Genomic DNA, 21,856 nt, shown 5'->3' with positions numbered 1-21,856 from the left:
AATCATGTTATGTTATTTTCAAAATGTTTCCTTTTATTTTTCATTACTTTTTAACATACTACTTCTCTGCTGCGGCTGGTATTTTGCTAGTATATATATATATATATATATACATATATATATATATATATATATACACACTGTGGAACCTCGGTATACGCCCTTAATCCGTTCCAGACCCTTTGACTTATACCAAACAGGACGTATACCAAACAAATTTTCCCATAAGAAATAATGGCAAAATGATTAATCCGTTCCCATGAAAAAAAAAAATCCTATTGCTTTTGGCATATTATACATTGATGGGGTTGTATAAAATAATTTAAACACTGCTTAATACTAAAATACATAAATACAAAAGCAATTAGATGAAATAAATGAAAATTTTACCTCACTTTACTTTTTAATAACATCTTTGTTTTTCACAATCGTAGATACTGTCGTTCTCGGCAAACGGTATGCAACAGCCATGTCCCGGATACGCATGCCACCTTCATACTTTTCAACAATCAATTCAAATTTACATGAAAAAAACACAAAATCACGTTGTGACGATGCAGGTTTGCTGTATGCTCCCATCTGCTGCCGGGGAGCCCTTGAATCCTACACTGTCGGTAATGTGCCTCGCTGCTAACCTAATCGGTAACAACAAAGCAAGGGGATGGTGAAAAAGTGCAAAGTGCTTTTATTAAAACAATTAACAAAACAAGGTGTTCAAATTAAAGTGCAGTCTCCAAAGTTCCAATAAATAATCCTTAAAATCAGAAGTGAAACATGGAGGTTAAAAACAGTAGAAAAAAAGTCTTCTTAAAAACAACGAAATTAAAAGCAGGAAGCATTCTTTTAAAAAAAAAAAACAAGAAGCCCGGTGCCTGCTTCCCAACTGGGGAGTCGCCCTACTTGCAGCTGACCTTCAGCCACTTCATCCATTTGCGCCCTCGCTCGCTCTCTCTCTCTCTCTCTCTCTCTCTCGTCCGTTCTTTCTTTTTACTCACCTTCAAGCCAACTTGCGCTTCTGTTTATCAAGATAAGCAGCCCTCTCTCTCTCACTCACTCAACCTCCCGTCTTTTTTTTCTTTTTACTCCCCTTCTAGCTGACTCGTGCTTCTGTTTATCAAGATAAGCAGCCCCAGGAACAATCATGAATGCGGACGGTCTCTCACAAGTACACTTTGGTGAGAAACGCACACATCGCTAATCGCCCTGACAACCTTCAGCCACATAACCACCACTCCCCCTCACCAAGCTGCGAGCGTGGTGATTATTTATTTTAAAGCTGGACTTTGACAGAAGCTGTGGACCTGCTATATCACACACGTGAAAGTTCACAGAGAGTTATAGCGCGGGTTGTTCACTGAATGCTAGCAACTGGTGCACTAACTCTCATGGGCAATCGTGGCTTTGTCTCGAGAGAGGTAAACAAGGTTAGCACGCGAGTCGTATTCCAAACAAAGGTCGTATACCAATCAAAATTTTTTGTGTCCAAACAGGACGTATACCAAGTTGGACTTATTCCAAAGCAGGCGTATACTGAGGTACCACTGTATATATATATATATATATATATATATATATATATATATATATATATATATATATGTGTGTGTGTGTATATGTATATATGTAGATATGTATGTGTATGTATATATATGTTTATATATGTGTGTGTATATGTAGATATGTATGTGTATGTATGTATGTGTGTATGTATATGTGGATGTATGTGTATATATGTATGGATATGTATATATATGTTTATATGTGTGTGTGTGTGTACAGTAATCCCTCCTCGATCGCGGGGGTTGCGTTCCAGACCCCCCCGCAATAGGTGAAAATCCGCGAAGTAGAAACCATATGCTTGTGTGGTTATTTTTATATATTTTAAGCCCTTATAAACTCTCCCACCCTGTTAACATTATTAGAGCCCTCTAGACATGAAATAACACCCTTTAGTCAAACGTTTAAACTGTGCTCCATGACAAGACAGAGATGACAGTTCTTTCTCACAATTAAAAGAAAGCAAACATATCTTCAAAGGAGCGCCGTCATAAAGGAGCGCGTCAGGAGCAGAGAATGTCAGAGAGAGCGCAAAGAAAAGCAAAAATCAAAAATCAATACATGCTTTTAAGTATACAGAAGCACCGCGATAAAGCGGCATTTTGTAGAGGGCGTCCGTGTCCTCTGTGCAAACAGCCCTCTGCTCACACCCCCTCCGTCAGGCAGAGAGAGCGAGAAAGACAGAGAGAAGCAAACAAGCACAGCGCGGGAAGCATATCTTATAGCATTGAGGAGTTTTAGTTAATATGTAATACATGCTCTGATTGGGTAGCTTATAAGCCATCCGCCAATAGCGTCCCTTGTATGAAATCAACTGGGTAATCAAACTGAGGAAGCATGTAACCTAAATAAAAGACCCATTGTCCGCAGAAAGCGTAACCAGCTAAAAATCTGTGATATATGTTTAGATGTGCTTACATTTAAAATCCGATAGAGTGAAACCGCGAAAGTCAAAGCGATATAGCGAGGATTACTGTATATATATATATATATATATATATATATATATTTATATGACAGCAACACTCATCACTCACAACAGTGACAAAACAATTACATTGACAATCATGTTACGTTATTTTCAAAATGGTTCCTTTTCTTTTTCATTACTTCTTTAACACACAACTTCTCCGCTGCGAAGCGCAGGTATTTTGCTAGTAAAATGATAAAAGCATTATAGTTGTCAAATTATAATGAAGTGTACAGATTAACCTGCATTTTTATATTTATAATTGAAAATATTAAGGAAAATTTATTTTATTTAAATAGTAAGTTGTGAGAGATGTTTTTACATTATGCTACTTAATCAGAATAAAGTATTACAAAATATTCTCATATTTTCCAAATATGATAGATGTGGTGTATTTGTCGAGTATGCAAGCAGATACTTCCCTGTAGTCTGTATATGTGACCGTACTACTATATGAATATACTATTTCTTTGTCTGTGTTTTTCAGTACTGCATTACAGGATTCTACAGTCTATCAACAATGGTAGCATCAGACAGCAGGTAGACATGAACTCTGAGCAGTATACCAGTCCACTGCAGAGTACATTCAACTAATTACTTTAGATGTCATCAGTCAACCTAACCTGCTTATTTTTGGAACAAAACTACAATACACAAACGTTAAACATGTAACACACCTTCACATATGATATAACACAAACATCCTAAAACACACATTAGTCTCCAGCATGTGAAAGCCTGAATTTGCATATCATCTGAACTTTTATATTTGCATTTTTAGTTCTTTTCTCTTTAGTTGCTTCATGAAAAATGTCTATAAATTTTCTTGTTTATACCTCAAATAGTATGTGCTTCTTTCATTTACAGAAGGCTCCGACGAACATGCAGACCTGACAAAATCCTTGGGACTAGTAAAGGATATTATTGCTGCAGTTGATTTAAAGGTTAATGAATATGAGAAAGAGCAGAAGTTGCTTGAAATCCTCAGTAAAATTGACAACAAGACATTTGCCAGGCTTAAAAAGGGAAACTTCCGGAAGCATGATCTGATGAACAGAAAGCGGGTTCTTCACCATGAAGGAGTTGTTTTCTGGAAAACTGCCACTGGAAGATTGAAAGGTGGGAGACCAAAGTACCCATTTTTTATGCTAATATAAAAAATACAAGTTGTTATGTGTTCGTTTATAACAAAGTCCATTCATATCATGTGCATCCTTGGACCAGGGTAAAAATCAACTCTGGATGGGACAAATGTGTAAATAACTTAAATTGACATATTTATGTGACATTTGAAATCTACTTCTCATTCCATTAGGGTCAAGATACTTTGTGGTGTATTTACCAAATGCTAAAAAGTTCCTGTACATGCATAATCTTACATCTTTTTCCATGCAACTTATACTATATCTCCAAATGCAATATCTATATGCAGTTTTAGTTTTGAAATTAGAAAAAGATAAATCAGAGGGAAAGAAGGCACAGTATATTTCTGCTGTTATGTTATCTCTGTAATATCCGGGGTGAACTAATCCAGGCTGGTGGTAAGGCTGTCCTCCTGGCATTGCAAGCAATCTTTGCTTCCATTTGGGAGACTGGCATCATCCCAGCTGACTGGAAAATGGGACTTTTCATCCCTGTCTGGAAAGGGATGGGTGATCTCCTGGATTGCCGCAACTACAGGGGGATAACACTGCTCTTAATGCCAGTTAAGGTCCTTGCTAGGGTCATCCTCAATAGGATCCGTGATCACTTGCTCACCTACCAGCGATCGGAGCAGTCTGGTTTTACACCCAAGAAGTCTACCATCGATCGCATTATAGCACTGAGGGTTCTGATGGAGCGCAAACACGAATATCGGCAGAGTTTCTTTGCAGCCTTTATCGATTGTCACAAAGTGTTCGACTCAGGGTTCGCGGGATCCCCTCGAGGTTGCTGGATATCATGGCGAGCCTGTACACTGGTACTATGAGTGCTGTGCAGAGTGGAGGAAGAACCTCTGCATTTTTCCCAGTTGATTCTTGGGTTTGTCAGGAGTGTGTTCTTGCTCCTACTCTGTTCAATGCTTGTATGGACTAGGTGTTAGGCAAGGTCGTGGGGTCCAGCGGCTGTGGGGCATTTGTTGGTGAAGAAAGATTCACAGATCTTGACTTTGCTGATGATGCTGTGATCTTCGCGGAGTCAATGGAGGCTCTGATCAGGGCGCTCGAGAGACTGAGCGAGGAGTCTGTGTCTGGGCTTACGAGTGTCCTGGATAAAAACCAAGATCCAGGCCTTTAATGACCTCTTGGGCACGGCCATCAGCAGTGTGTCTGTTTGCGGAGAGAGTGTTGACCTTGTTGAGATGTTTACTTACCTCAGCAGTGACATTCATGTCTATGGTGACTCTTCCTGTGAAGTCAGTAGATGGATTGGGAGAACATCGGGGGGCCATGAGGTCGCTGTAAAGGGGTGTGTGGCGCTCCTGATATCTATGCAAAAGGACGAAGGTCCAAGTCTTTAAAGTCCTGGTGCTTCCTGTCTTGCTATATGGTTGTGAGACATGGACACTCTCCAGTGACCTGAGACGAAGACTGGACTCCTTTGGTACTGTGTCTTTCCAGAAAATGATTTTGTGTCGAATGAGTGGTTGCTCGTGGTGTACCTAATGAGGCACATGACCTGCATTGTGAGGGAGCATTAATTATGGTACTATGGCCATGTGGCGTGTTTCCCCAAGGGTGATCCGGCTTGTCTAATGTTGGGGACCCAAGTGGCTGGACCAGGCCAAGAGGTCGCCCACTTAATATCTAGCTGCGGCAGATAGAGGGTAATTTCCAGGGGGTGGGACTGGACCGTGTGTTTGCCTGGGGGGTTGCCAACCGGGATCCCGAGTTATTTCATCATGTAGTGGGTGCGGTAACAGACTGTATCAGTGCATACTCCCCATGTTATGTTAATTACTTTTGAGTATGCTTTAGTGTTGTTCAGTATTATAAAAAAGAAGTAAATTAACATAGAAAGTTTTCAGTACAGGCAGTGCTGGTCTAGTTTCAGTTTTTTACACAAGAAGCAATATTATAGTCTCTCACTATGTGATTTATGACCTGTAATTCTTAACACACATAATTTTGAATATATAAAAAGTGTTTTTCTAATCTTATGAGAGGTACAGTGAAAAGTTTTAACCTGAATATCAAACCACAACTTAAAGAACATGTTTCAGACCAAATGAAAAATAATAAAATTGAAGCACAAAGTAAAACTTTTGAATGACTATTGTTTACTGCACAATTATCAATTTCAGTATCAAATTGTTCATAGGTATATCACAAAATATTGCTGCTTTTAGTGAATAGTCAAATTAGTCATTGTATTTGTGCAATTCACTGAATAATCCATAAGTTTGTGAGTAAATATCAGCTATTAGTCTCAATATGATATATGATAACACACATTTGCACTGAAAGGCATGTTTCACCTTGGTCAATAATACTGCTTTGCTTATCAGCTGTGGTAGCTGACCCAGTTATGTTTTATTTGTCAATATATTTCTCTTTATTCAGTTTTCCTATATTATTTGACAGCATAATAAATGTTAGGGAAAAGTATAAGTACAGTATATATTAGAGTATATAAACTGTCAACAAAATCAGTAATTACTAAGCTGAATTTCAGAACATTTCAAAATATCTTCATCACGATCAACCTTTAAAACGGAGTAATTAAGCACCTAAAAAGTAAATTAGTCAAAAACAAAAAAGTCCACAAATCTGGCTTGTTGTTATTGTCAGCTTTGCAGCTGTTCTAATTTTTAGGTAGAATGTTACTAAATAGAAATAGTATTTTTTTTAAACTGACTTCCTTTGAAATAAACGTTTTGCTTTGTTTTTTCATTTACCACACTCTGTCCTCTAGTGGTCATCATTTTAATTGCATTTATATATTTAACATGGGCATGACAAAAAGGCTAACAGTTGCAAAAGGTAGCTTGAAGTCTATATTGTTGCAGCCTTTTTCTTAGTTAGCTTGATACAACACAGAAAGAGATCAGGCAGCATTTGTATTGCATATTATATTTATTATATTATTTAAGTGATGGCTGGACAGACCTGTTTGACTATATGATCTAGTAAATAATGTGTAATTGCCTTAGTATCTGCTTGCACAAGAATATTCCCATGTTTCCTGCTGCATCTTTGCCTTACATACTGTACATAGCAAAAAAGATGCTAATTTTGTTGTAGACAAAGTTTGTCTTGGTTGCATGAATTTGTAAGGTATAAAAGGTACAGTTACTCTATACTGTAAAATTTAAAACCATAACAATATTTATCTCAATACAGCATGGTAGGGAAGACCTACATACCGTAACTCTATGCCTAAAATTCTTAAAAATACCTAAATCAACAAATTCTCTGTGCTTTATAAAATCATTTCAAAATATTACTGATTAGATCCTGCCATGTTTTGAAAAAGTCTGCACAGATCCTCTAACTGAGTATTTGATTTTTTCCAATTTTAAATAATATAACACATCAGTTTCCCACTGACTTAAAAGAGGAGAGTTTGGGTTCTTCCAGTTTATCAGAATAAGTCTGCGTGCCAACAGTGTAGTGAATGCAATCACAGTTTGTTTGTCTTTCTCCACTTTAAGACCCTCTGGAAGAACCCCAAACACAGCTGTTAATGGGTTAGGAGGGATTGTGAGTCCAAGACTGTCTGAGAGGTAATTAAAAATTTTTGTCCAGAATAATGTTAATTTGGAGCAGGCCCAGAACATGTGACCTAGTGAGGCTGGGGCTTGGTTGCAACGTTCGCAGGTTGGATCATGCCCTGGAAACATTTTGAGAGTTTTAGTCGAGACAGATGTGCTCGATATATAATTTTGAGTTGTATAATTGTATGCTTTGCGCATATGGAGCTTGAGTGAATTCTCTGCATTGCTACTTTCCACTCCTTTTCTGATATATTAATTGAGAGGTCATTTTCCCAGTGTCCTCTTGGATCTTTGAAAGGAAGGGATTGTAAAAGGATTTTATATATTGTAGAGATGGAGTCTAACTCCTTGAAATTGAGCAATAATTTTTCCAGCGTGGATGAGGGTGCAAGATGAGGAAAATCTGGAAGGTTCTGTTTAACAAAGTTCCTGATTTGAAGATAGTGAAAGAAATTTGTAGCTGGAATGTTAAATTTGGAACGTAATTGTTCATAGGATGCAAAGACGTTGTCTATATAAAGGTCTCTAAGCAAGTTAATTCCAAATTTTTCCAGATATTAAAACTGCATATGTTTGTGAGGGTTGAAAGAGGTGGTTCTTTTGCAGGGGTGCCACAGAAAGAAGCTTCTCCGTCTTAAAATGCTTTCTACATTGGTTCCAGATTCTAAGTGAGTGGAGCACAATTGGGTTATTAGTGTATTGCCGATAACGCGTGTTTATTGGAGCACAAAGCAAGGAATACAAAGAAGTACTGCAGGATTTTACTTCTATTGCGGTCCATGCCTGTGTATGTTCTTCTATTTGTGTCCAGGTTCTTATCGACTGTATATTTGCGCCCAGTAATAAAACTGGAAGTTAGGTAGAGCCATGCCGCCTTCTGCCTTTTGTCTTTGTAGGGTCGCTCTTTTGATGCGTGGATGTTTAGAATTCCAAATAAATGAGGTTATTGTTGAATCTAATTGCTTAAAGAACGATTTATTAATGTATATTGGTATGTTTTGAAATAAAAAAAGGAGCTTAGGAAGAATATTCATCTTAACAGTGTTAATTCTTCCAGCTAGTGTGAGATGAAGGGTTGACCATCTATGCAAGTCTTGTTTAATTTTTTCCATACAGACGACGAAATTTTTTTGATAAAGAGCTTTATGTTTACTTGTGATGTTTACCCCGAGGTATTTAAACTGTTCTGCAATGATAAAAGGAAGGGTGTCTAATCTAATATTATATGCTTGCGAATTCACCGGAAAGAGTACACTTTTATTCAGATTAATTCTGAGACCAGAGAGCTTTTGAAATTCTGTGAGTGCTGCTAAGACTGCAGGCACAGAATTTTCTGGGTCCGATATATACAGTACCATGTCATCTGCATATAATGAGATTTTCTGTTCCAGTCCTTCTCTGCTAATCCCCTTTATCTGATCAGTATTTCGACAATGTATTGCCAGTGGTTCAATGGCAATTGCAAACAGCAGTGGTGACAAAGGGCATCCTTGTCTTGTGCCACGCTCTAGTTTAAAGTAGTCTGAGCAAATGTTATTGATGCAAACTGAAGCTTCTGGGTTAGTATACAGTAATTTAATCCATGCACAAATGTTCGGGCCAAACCCAAACTTCTCCAAAATAGTAAAAAGGTATTTCCATTCAATCATGTCGAATGCTTTTTCTGCATCCAATGATAATAATATTTCTGGGGTGTTTGATTTAGTTGGTGAGTATATTACATTAAACAGGCGTCGAAGATTTGAAGATAAGTGTCGGCCCCTAATAAATCCAGTTTGGTCTTGTGATATTATTGAGGGAGCACTTTCTCCATCCTTCTAGCTATGATTTTAGAGAGTATTTTAACGTCGTTATTCAGAAGTGAAATTGGTCTGTATGATGCACATTGTAATAAGTCCTTATTTTGTTTTGGAAAGACAGTGATTAGTGCTTGGCGAAAGGTTTGTGGAAGAGATTGGTTATCTCTGGCTTCTGTAAATGTTGCTAATAGGAGGGAGCTAGCTGAGCGGAGAATTTCTTGTAAAACTCTGCAGGGTAGCCATCAGGGCCTGCTGCTTTTCCACCTTGGAGTGACTTTATAGCATCCAGTAATTCTGATAATGACAGAGGTTTATCGAGCTCCTCCACACTAATAGCGTCAATTTGTGGTATCTGTAATTTATCCAGAAATGCATTAGATTGTATATTGTCTTCTTTAAACTCAGTAGTATATAGGGATTTATAGTAGTCTCTAAAAGTGCACATTATATTTTTGTGTTCGATGATTTTATCTCCATTCGTGTTAGTAATTACCGAGATTGCGTTGCGCACTTCTTGCTTGTGAATTTGTTGCGCTAAAAGCTTATTAGCTTTCTCTCCATGTTCATAATAATGATGTCTGGATTTGTAAATTAGTTGTTCGGTTTCTTTAGTTGTCAAGAGGTTTAATTCTGAATGTAGAGCCTGCCTCCTCTTATGTAGAGTCTCGCTTGGTAGTCTGGCATGTTCTTCATCTATTTTAGTAATTTCGCTTTTATCTCTGCTACTTTCTTCGCGGATTTATTTCTGTGGGAAAGATATGAGATAATCTGTCCTCTTAAGAAGGCCTTAAGAGTTTCCCAGAGTGTTCCTGCAGAGATCTCAGGGGATGTATTTGTCTCTAGAAAGAATTCAATTTGTTTGGATATAAATTCAGTACAATTCTCGTCAGCTAATAGAAGCGGATTGAGACGCCATCTGCGGGGTGAGTGTATGGGGCTTAGTAATTTCAGCTCCAAGATCATCGGAGCATGGTCTGAAATAACAATAGCATCGTATTTACAAGATTTAATCTTAGGCAAGAAGTTATTATCTATAAAGAAGTAATCAATCCTTGAGTAGCAATGATGTACTGGTGAGTAGAAAGAATATGTTCTTGAATTTGGGTTTAAAAACCTCCAGGGATCTGATAAGTTGTGATCAGTTATAAACTTTGTAATTATCTTTGCGGTGTTAGTTGCGTTCCCCTGTGGAGGAAGTCTTATCTAAAAGTGGATTTAGAACACAATTAAAGTCCCCAGCCATTATAAGTTTATGAGTGTTCAGATTGGGAATGGATGCAAATAAATTTTGTATAAATTCCTTATCATCAACATTAGGTGCATAAACATTTATCAAAATCATTTTACAGTTAGATAAGTCTCCCATGACCATCACATATCTCCCTTCAGGATCCAATACTACATCTGATGCTACAAATGGTACTGTTCTATGTATGAGAATTCCCACCCCTCTAGTTTTCTTTGTAAAACTAGAATGGAACATTTGGCCAGTCCAGTCTTTTGCAGCGGAACTGATCCTTACTTAGTAAGTGGGTTTCCTGTAAAAATACTATTTTAGCATTTAGACCTGTTAGGTGAGAAAGTACTTTCTTTCTCTTTAATTCGTGATTCAGGCCTTTAACATTCCAGCTTACGAAGTTAACTGTCCCATCATGGAGACACTGATTCTGAGTTTTGGTGTCATATTATAGTCTTAACTGGAAGTGAAATAGTTTAGGTCTTAATTTCCTATTCCCCAAGAGTTGTTGCCATGCAGCTTATTATTACGTTGATAGTTATAATTATAAAGATTGAGATGATAGATTAGATATAGATCAATCCTGCTCTCTTTCTCTTCCCCTTAACCCCCACCCTCCCTTTTGCCTCCCCAGGTGAGGCTAAAACCCACTTCATGCAGTCCCAGTCCTCTGACATACCCAGAGACAGAGCACGTCCAAAGCACATCAAGCCCCCATGCAGTGGCGCTTTAAGGTTAAAAGATAGAGATATCTGTTACCAATATAGTCTTTAAAAGAGGAAAAGAAAAAAAAAAGAAAAGAATTTTGCACTTAATATATATACATATATATATATATACATATATATATATATATATATATATATATATATATACATACATACATACATATAATCTTCATCAATTTTAGTGCATTAAGATGATATCCCCAGATAATAAACCCAGGTGATGGTGTTAAAGATGTGTCCAAAACAAGCATAACAAGTCTTAATGCAGTAATAGCAATAACAGCAAACCAAGGGTATGATATTGAACAGTCTCATTTAGGGTACACATGAAATAATTAGAAAAGAAAAAAAAAGAGGAGGAAAACGTAATTAAGCACAATAAAACACAAACATTTAGCCCTAGTAATACTAAGTAATGATAAGTAATAAGTAAGTAATAATAATATAAGAATATGAGAATATATGCTGATAAAAACCCGTATTTTAAAACAAATAGATCAGACAGTAGATTATTAATCCTAGCTTTATCATTTACCGCCATGACTCACAATTATGTATCAGAATAGTCCCGGATCAGCTTTCTTAACTCATTTTCTGCCTCCTCCTTGCTAGCGAAAACATAGAAATGCCCTGCCATTCCACTTTCAGTTTTGCGGATACAGGAGGCCGTATTTGACATTGGCTTGCCGTAGCAGCTGTTTAATATTATAGAAGGCGGGCGTTTGATAGCTGTTGCTGGAGAGAAGTCAGGGAAGACGCGAATTGGCAATCTTCATATATAATATCTTCCTTTTTTTTCCTGAGGAGTTCCATCACCTCTAACTTAAATGATAATCGTTCAAAACGGACTATAAAAGATCTTGGTCGGGTCTGACGGTGTTTGATCAGCGTCGTGTAAGCCGCTGCTATCTCAGATTCTGCTTTAAAGTCGCCCCCGATTATTTTAGAAAAAAGTTCAGTTGCGAATTTCACCGGGTTTAAACTTTCTCGATTCTCCGGCAAGCCTTCAATTCTGACATTATACCTTCTATTCCCATCTTCTAAAGCAGCCAGTCTGTCTCCAAGTTTTTCTCCGAGTTTTTTACATTCCGAACTGACATTTACTGCTCTTTCCTCGGCACTGGCAGCTAGATGTTCGGCTATTTCGATCCGATTCGTGAATGTCTCACTAAGATGCTCCAATCGATCAGCAAGCGTGCTCAGTTTAGCCGAGTTTTTCTCAATGCGCTCTTCAATTTTACCCAGCACCTGTCGAAGTTCAAGCTGTACCTCTTGACGAAGCCTTTCATTTGCCTGTTGGATTTCCTGTCGCAGACATTCATTGGCCTGTTTCATCTCCTGTTTCAGTCTCTCATGTGCCTTTGCCGTTGCTTTCTCATTAGCCTTCGCTTTTCTTTATATCTTGCCTGAGGTCAGCGAGCAACACTTTCAGTTCAGATAGCTCAAATGTGCCTTCTTGTACCGTAGATGAAGCAGCAGACTCTGCTGAAGCGGTGTCCCGCTGCTCCAGTCCCGCGTGATTGCGTAACTGAAGCCGCGGACCTCCCGCCTTTTCCAGTTTCAGGTAATCCTCTCCAATCGGGAGCTATCCACATCTGCACTCACGATCGCACCTTCGCTCCCCTTTTCGCTCTCAGCGGCGGCGATGTAGCGGACCGGGGTCCCGAGGAGTCTGTACTTTCGCCCATCTGATCCAGGTCTGTCTCTGAGAGGCCGTATCTCGAACTAGGGCTTGCTGATCGCAGCTTGGATGTAGCTTTAGTCTTGATTCTTTCGGACCCCCCTTCTTGTTGGCCATGTTTATATGTGTTTACATATACTGTAGCGGTCCCTCTCGGGTTGAATAAATACAGGATATCTCAGAATAATAAGCAAATAATATGAAAAATAGCACCACTGCTAGCGGAGCTCCACTTCAGGCGTCCATCTCTCGATCGGACGAGACCAATACCTATGCCTAAAATCTTAAAGAATTTGAAAAGGTTCATATAGTAGGGTCCATCTAGTGTAAACAGAATTTTCAGAATTTGTTGTGCAGTGTGGACAACCAGGCTGGCTCTGCCACCTGAACCCGACACAGACAAGCATGGGACACAAGTGAAAGGCACACATTGATTTTTATCTTTTTTCATTTCCTTTGTGGGAAGTGTCTTCCACGTCTCCCACAAACACAGCAACACAGTCCATGCACAGCACAATGCACAGATAGTACATCTTCCTCTTTCTTTTCCTTCTCCTCCATTCCTCAGGTCAAGTTTATTCTTCCTCCTCCCGACTCTGGGTCGCTGGGTAGTGGCTGCTGGCTCCTTTTATAAGGCACCCAGAAGTGCTCCAGGTGCTTGATTACTCATTTCCGGCAGGACTTACGGGTGTGGCGGAAGAAATGCCCATAAGGGCTCAGCAGCTCCTGCTGCAGCAATCCCTGGCAGCGTCTGCAGATCCAAACAGGGCTGCACCACACTCCCAACTCCCATGAAGCTCTGCGGGAGTCTGAGGCACCGCTGCAATCCAGGGGGGTTACCTTTTAGTGTCCTGGGGGAGTTAATGCTGTGGCCACACTTGCTCCCCCGGTCCTCCCAGTATGGAGGCATGCTACAGCAGTATATAGAATTCTTTTGAGTCAATTTAATTTTACGAGAGGTCAACATAATCAAGCAATCAATCAAGTCTGGGGACTGCTTGGGAACATGTTGCAGGGCAAGGGTATAAAATTGATCATGACAAGTGAAGAGCTCCAAACAAAAAAACAGTTTGTTACAAGTCCTAGATTACAATAAACATAACAGCTAATATCAGTTAGTCAGAAATTCAGCAAAAAATAGAGTCTTCAAATCCTTCTTATACACACAAAGGGTTGTCAGAATTTTTCATGAGATGGACAACTCATTCCACCAGCTAGGAGCTATACACAAAACAGTCTGGATTTTGATTTGATGCCACTCAGAAATGGTATCACTAGACACCATTTATTAGCAGACCTGAATGGTTAAGAAGAAGAATAATTTTTTTAATGTTTTTTTGTTTTTCTCAGCATTGTGGTTTTACCTTTTCTCTTTTTAGACCAAACTTACTTTCTCCCATTTCTATATATTCATTACAGTAGGTTTTATTTGTATTAGGAGAAGGCACTAGTATTACATAATAGTAGTGATATAATTACAAACAAAGGATTAAAAAAAGATTGTTTCCAACTTAATGGATACTTCTCTGAATTCTTTACAGATATACTGGCTCTACTACTTACAGATGTTTTAATATTTCTACAAGAGAAGGACCAGAAATATGTATTTGCTGCAGTGGTAAGTTAAAGCAATTAAAATAGTGAGCAAATATATTTTTCTTCACCAGTTAACTCTGGTATGAGAGAACCAGAGCTGAGTTAAATCCTTCAAATGTTGTACAGAAAGTTTTTTTTTCTTGTTTAGGATCAGAAGCCACCAGTCATTCCATTACAAAAACTAATTGTAAGAGAAGTAGCCAATGAGGAAAGAGGAATGTTTTTGATTAGTGCCTCCACTTCAGGTCCAGAGATGTATGAAATTCACACCAATACCAAAGAGGAGCGCAACACCTGGATGCGACTAATTCGAGAAGCTGTGGAAAGGTGAAGTCTAATTTTTTAACCCTCTTCTGCATATCAATAATTGGAGAAAGGTATTTTTTCAGATTAATCCATCTGGCTTCTTCAATCAGTTTCTGAGGAAGCCAGCAGCAGAGGGCCACAATGCAGCAACCAACTGACGATGGGGAATCGGTCTATCACAAGGCATGCATAAGCCTACCCACCCACTCTTGCTCTCACTAGAACCAATATACAAAATCTGCACAAGCAATGCCACTTATTCTAGTTTAGGATTATGGTGGGTGAGGAAGAGCCTTTCTTGGTAAAATTTGGAAATTTTGCAAATCAGTTCTTTATCAAAAATAGTGGTGTATCAATACAAAATACAGAGGGTAGCAATATAAAGTGGTAAAACAAAAAGTAAGTAATAGATAAACAAGAAAAAACCTTAATGCCTGTCCTGGCCTGACATGTGTTGATTATTGATGTTTGTTCACCACTTAAAACACAATGCCAAGCACAAGACAAAGGCTCTTCCAATGGTCATGATTCCTTTCTACCCAGGGAACACATTGTACATTCTCCTCTTAGCTAAGCATATAGTACTAGGGTGTTGTACCGTGTTAGCCATTATGAATGTAGAGAAAAGCCAAGCAAAATGACACCTTTTAATGGCTAACTAAAAAGATTACAATATGCAAGCTTTCAAGGCAACTCAGGCCCCTTCTTCAGGCAATCTACTTATAATCTACTAAAACGATCAAGAATTTCTGACTTTCTCTCATGACCTTCCTGTTAATCTAGTGCAGGAGGGTAGTATAAATTCCAGAAGATTACTTACTACTCACATTATGATTTCATTAAAGACAGTACTTGGAGTCAGACAGTCCTCAAGTGGCTACCAAATTGCATTACCATTATATGAGTCTTCCAATACCTGCTTCCAACACTTGTATTTATAGAAGCTACCTTTCCATCAGTGTAGGTTCTACTTCATAATAGATTTAGTCAGGCCTGGATTCTGTATTGCCTTTTCTTACTCTTTTGTAAATCTGGCCCTTCTCACGATTTGCACAGGATTGGCAGAGTGCCTGGGAATAGAGTTGATTCTTTTATTTTTTGTAAAATTATAATAAAACTGATTATATTAATTATCTCTTGAGATACTGAACGTTATATATCAGTAAGCCATAAATTAGTGGCCCAAATCTTTGAAATATTTAAAAAAAAAATTTATTTAGTTTATTTAGGAAAGGTAATCTATCAGGTCCACAAACCTCCCATAAAGAGTGACATGTTTGTTTAGATCTGACTATATCCAGTAGTGAATGTCAAGCCATCACTAAACGTCAAAAGTGCTTTTAAAAACATAATAGGTCAAAGTTACTCAAAGCCATGTTGGGGATACCTATAAGGTGGTTAATTGATTATTAGCAGATGAAAGATCTATTTAAACACCACCTTGATCAGACATATCTTTAAATTAAATACCTGTGTAATAAAATACTACAGTCTAATTAGGTAATGGCCGAGTAAACAATTGCTGTTCATGTTAAAATTTAACCTGTAGAAGAATACTATTTAAGCATTTTAATATTTGAAATTTAAATAACATATTTTCAGTTTTTCAAAATATATATAAAAAAAATCGTAATACCCTCTGTGTTTTGACTTTTTGGCTTTGTTTAATGTTATTTATCAGATTTTCACTTCAATTAAACCCTCAAATTGCATCTTGTCTGTTTCTTTGTTTGTCTGTTTGTTCACCAATCATGCAAAAACGTCTGAACCGATTCTCACTAAATCTTGCTTGTAGATTACTATTGGTCAAACTAAAAATAAATGCTACATGGCTGAGTTGAAGTTCATGAAATTTTGCATGCAAAATACTGTTAATATACCTTTAAATCTAGGCTTCAAGGCCTATTAAAAGTTCCATTGAGAAATGGGGGAGTAATGTGATTTTTGGTGCAAACTGTGTTATCTGACCAAAATGGTCAAGCTGAGGGTAATGAGTTTGGCATAATGTTTAGGTTTGGCCCTACTTACAGTGAAGGCTATATTCCACATCAGTGTTTTAATGAAAACAAAGGAGGTCGGGTGTGGGTGTTGAGTGAAGGGGCACCAACACTAAAAAAATACATCACTCTAAAATGGCTATGTCTACTTTGGCAAAATTTTGTATTTACTTTGCATTCATTTTAAAATACAGGCTTCATGATGTTTTGAGAATTGTAATGGGAGGGCAGCAATACAGAAACCTTGCTTCACTCTGAAACAGCTGAGTAAATGTTTTTAAAGTGTTGCATGTACACTTAACCTAGCTTAACTTATAGAGTTTATGGAGCTTCACAATTTATATCATGATTAGGGATTCAGTAGAGGAAACAACGCAAAAGGTGTTCGTTTTACCCAGCGTGCATGCCATATCAGTAATTTACTTATTCAACAAACCTTTCAGTTTTATCAATGTGGGATTAAACATATACTTGTTAAACCACAGTAAACCAGGAAATGCAAAGAATTAGTATCCATAGTTCCAACCCAGCAAGGAGTAACTGTCATTATAGAATCCAATCACACACCAAAAGGACAAATTACCAACTCATGACAGTACAGAAATGGATAGAGAGGTATTGTAGATAATTGTTGCATTTGCATTTCAGTCAGCAATTACAAAACCGTCAACATTTACTAAATGCTTAACTTTCTTTCTTCCTAACCCGTTATTCATTTATACTTGATCAACGCCGGGTATTTCAGAGAGTGTAGCATAAATGTCTGTTAGTGAGATACTAATACTTTTGTAAGTTATCACTGGATCAGTATCTAAAATGTCTATGGTAAACCATACAATGTTGAGAACTAGTGTCTAGAATAAATTACAATAAATGTTACAGATAGTAAAATGCTTATACTTGAAATAACACTTGATTAATTAAAGAAAAATATTTAAAATTAATAAAACATTCTCAAACCCACTTATTACATTTAAGGGTTGCAGGAGGCTAATGCCTATCGTGTCAGAATTCAGCATGGGCCCTACACACACACACCCTGAGAGGGCCAGTTAACTCAACCTGCATGTCTTTAGGGATGTACAAGATAAACTGAAGTACCATGGGGAAAAAAGCACTCATACACAGGGAAAATGTGTACACTCCACATGGGCAATAAGCAGACACAGGATTTGAACACAAGACACTATGTCCATGAGACAGCTATGTTAACTACTATGCCTTTTTGTGCTTTACTATTGTGCAAAAAATGTTCGGTATTGTTTGGTATAAACACTGAAGAATGAAGTGTTTAAAATATTTGAAAGGATCATACCTAAATTGTACTTTAGATTACGGTGCTTTACTGCTTAGTAAAGTGTGCCTTGATGCTTACCAACATGTTTCTTTGAAGTTGTCCACAGGAAGAGGATAAGGAAGGTGAAACTGAAGAAGACAGACAGATGGCAGAGGCAAGGATACAGAAGATACACAAATATCAGGGTATGATGATTGATTTATTTAAAAATGATGGTACACAATTTCAGGTTAGCTGCTATAGTAAGTTGTTTGATAAACAATACCATGATGTTCTTTCTCAACCAGTGTAAAACAAACACCCATAGCCTTGCATTCGACTAAACAGGTTTTGTAATTGATGGATGAATGGGTATTTACAGTCTTTATTACCTTATTTTAATGGCTTCAGCAACTCTCCCGTTTAGTTCCTAACACCATTATACTGCCCCAATAAACAAGGCAGTAACCATAAATACCCTAGTGCAATTTATTATAAAATCAGTCAAGATTCTTTTTTTAACTAATATTTCATTATTCTATTACTAACATATTCCGTTTTCTTTGAACAGATAATATCTTTATCTTCCTTGAACATTCACATTATTTAACAGATTCAATGGACTAAAACAATACAATAAGTGATGTAAAAAGTTCTGACACACAGACACAAGCAATTCCTAAATTAGTTATTTTATTATGATGATTCAATCTATCTAAGCTTTCATCCTTGGGAACACTAGGTGAAGTACTTAAATCTTTGTACTTCATTGTTCAGCATACCTTCTTTTATACTGCTACATCAACCATATCTCAACCCCCTACAGACTACTACCTAACTGTTTCCTCACAGATCAGAGTTGGTAAAATGTTTATCGATATTAATATAAAATATACACACTATATGTGGAATATCCTGTTAAGAAATCAAGTTTACTAAATCTACTTTCTAAACAAACAATACAGACTCAAAATTAAAAAAGAAAAACACCAGTAAGCACTGGTACACAAATATTGAGAAATTACCTAAAAACTACAAAAGCTACTGTCATTATTCCTTTCAGTAGCATTGAAATACAGAACACTATCTTTTGTTAATTGAACACTTACGCTGCAAGTATGTAAATGAAAGTGTTCAAAATCCTTTCATCCAAACTCAGGACATGGCACAATTTATTTAAGGGGATGGCACTCTCTTTTTGTCCCTTTGGCACTAGGCCTATTTTGGGGTCAGAAACAACATGCACTTGGGCTATCAGTTGATGATCCTGGCTCTTATATTTACAATTTAGAACTGCTTTTTAAATATTCATAAATAACAAAAGCTCTTTCTGATGCTGTGTAGAAGAGATTACATCTTTGCAGTTAAGAGACAGGTCAGTGATGGCACAGCGAGGTTGTGATTGCAGATTATGGAAGCACTCATAAGGGCCCGTAAAATGTTATAATAAAATAAGACTATGGTATAGCAGGTCTGCAGCTTAGAAAAAGAGGCTTTTTTAATAAATAATTGGCCAGCTCATTCTCTGTGGGTGTGCATACTCAGGCAGCTACAAGGAGATGGTGGAATAATTGGGGCAAGACGCACCTGCACATGAGAGTGCAGTCTGTCTCAATTGCTTCATCAGCTTCCTGCTGTTTGTGATTGCAAAACTTCACCCAGGAGGCATTTAAAAGAGCCGGCATGTGAAAGGGAAAAAGGCAAATCAGAAAAAAGAAAGAGGGAGATGAAGAGGAAAAAAAAAGAAAGGAGGTTAAACGATAGAGAGAGGAAAGACAGGAGGAAGAGAGATCTGGTGCAAGTGAGTGTATGAGAGGTGGAGAAAGCAGGCAGCTAGGAGGAAAGTCCCTAGGGGAGTGTATGAATGGTGGTCAGAGGCTGATGGCTACTCCAGCTGAGTGATCTGGGAGCTGGAGTGGCAGATACGCTGCTCGGTTGGAGAGGTAGCACAGCTACAGGGCAGTGAGAGGCTGAGAGAAGTGTCCTATCCCTGCCAGGAGCCAAAAAGGGCTTCAAGGAGCCTGAACCTAGGAGCTGCATGTTTAGATGTTGAGATTAGGTGCCTCCTTGGCTGCAAGGACCCATTAGGGTTAAGTCAAGAAAACATCATCTTTTAAGCATTACACCTGGGCTCATGGTTTTTAAGGATTGTTTTCGACCATGTTTTTAACCTTATTTTTAAAGGAATATTTTTTTGATTAATTTTCAACCCCCACTGAACACCATTTTATGGGGTTATTTATTTATTTATTGAACTTTTTCCACTGCACGCTTTTTTGATTTTTTAATTGTTTTAAATAAAAGCACTTGGCACCTATATGCACTTACCCCTTGCTATGTGCATGTTTTGTCCTCATCTGCTTGGCTCATCCAGTTACGTTATCGATGGAATTGGGTTTAAGAGGCTCCCAAAATGGAAGTGGGAACATGGAGCCAATGCATACCGTCACACAGACATACAAATTACTAGAGGATCATGAGCCTTTACACATAATATGGTGCTAAACATTCTCTAAACTTATAGAGGAATAACCGATGTAAATGATTTGTGATTGTTAGCAGCATTAAGGAGCTTGGACAGGCCGCATGTTCAAGTGAGTTGGGCTGCATGTTGAGAACCCCTGCTATGTGACTCCTAACAAAGCAATTAAAATACTGGCACAGAAGAATTCAGTTAAAACAAGAAGGGAACATATGTTAAATTATATTTTAAAATATTAGATCTTTCATATTTCTTTCTACTGCCATGTAAAACTCCTAATTTTGCTATTTTCTGAGTTAACTGATTATGACATGAGGAAATATTTGCAGTTATTTTTATCTTGTTTTAACAGAAAGTTTGCATAGTCATGATGAACAAATTTGCCAAAGTCTCGAAGAGAAATTGAATATATACAGCAAGCTCACAGCCCTGAATTTCCCTTGTCAGCCTGTCCAAGAGCAACACTTACTGATCAAACCTGACCCAGAGGAGGTGCCACAGGCAGCTGCCCTTTTGACAACTGCTATCAAAGAGGGTGAGAGTATTTGTTTTAAACTGAAATTTGGGATGTCTCTTCAAAACATTACTGTATAAAAAGATAATTCTACTTTCATTGAATTGTCTTTTTCATATTTTCACTGGCAACTCATTTGCCTTTTACCAACTGTTAATTGTGACTGAAAGTCTGTTTTTTGTCATGTTTTTCTTACCATGTGCAGTTGCATTTGTCTTAACATAGTGCATCTAAAGCATTTGGATATCAGAATTGAGACTTCAAATTTTCAAAGTATTTAGCAAAGGTACATGTATAATTGATTAGTTGCTTTACAGGTTAAGTTTCATATTAAAATGTGTACAATGTTTTTATTCTGTTTGACATCATTATTTATTTTTTAATGTACTACTTCACATTCAGTGACAGTGTCAGAAGTCATTTTGTGTCTGTGCACATGTAGTAATAATGCATTTTATTACGCGTGGATCCTGGATAATGTACTTGCAGAAACAGATAATTAAAACAGGGAAAATGCATTTCTAAAGGACAAAATGGCTAAGTACAGTATGTTTCTTTAATTGATCTCTTCCTTATAAGGAAAACACCATGGCTATACACAGTATGCCACTTACGTGAAAGCAACTTTGGTCAAATGAACTTTCTTAAAACTTATTTACTTATTGTGACAAATATATATCAGACTCCATAAATGCCTCTATGCTTCTAAACTCACTGTAAACTGTAATCTAAAGTTCATATGTAAAAGCTTTATCAATGCCTAAATATGGAATGACAACCCTGAATGAGGTAAGTAAGTTAGAAAATGGATGGATAAAATTTCCATTATAGTTCTAGAAAATTAAAAGTGTATTTATTCACCAAAGCAACATGTTCATTCATTTATACTCTTCTATCAGTACAGTGCTTTGAACTTTTATGTTAGTTAAGGATGTATGTACTTATGTTAATTTTTTACAACAACAACAACATTTATTTATATAGCACATTTTCATACAAACAGTAGCTCAAAGTGCT

The 21,856-nt window shown here is 37.4% G+C and overlaps 1 protein-coding gene across 6 annotated transcripts in view; it reads left to right on the top strand.

The window, feature by feature from the left end:
* arhgef28a (Rho guanine nucleotide exchange factor (GEF) 28a) overlaps positions 1-21,856 on the top strand; it is a 255,985-nt gene that overhangs the window by 172,805 nt on the left and 61,324 nt on the right. For all 6 annotated transcript variants that reach the window (XM_039758444.1, XM_039758443.1, XM_039758447.1 and 3 more), the window contains 5 exons: positions 3,395-3,646; positions 14,210-14,286; positions 14,413-14,591; positions 17,961-18,049; positions 20,678-20,860. In XM_039758444.1, the coding sequence (XP_039614378.1) occupies positions 3,395-3,646; positions 14,210-14,286; positions 14,413-14,591; positions 17,961-18,049; positions 20,678-20,860 (780 nt within the window). The remainder of the gene's footprint in view (positions 1-3,394; positions 3,647-14,209; positions 14,287-14,412; positions 14,592-17,960; positions 18,050-20,677; positions 20,861-21,856) is intronic.

Source organism: Polypterus senegalus, chromosome 7 (assembly GCF_016835505.1).
Source record: "Polypterus senegalus isolate Bchr_013 chromosome 7, ASM1683550v1, whole genome shotgun sequence".
Lineage (NCBI taxonomy): Eukaryota > Metazoa > Chordata > Cladistia > Polypteriformes > Polypteridae > Polypterus > Polypterus senegalus.
This window is presented reverse-complemented; position numbering and strand designations above follow the sequence as displayed.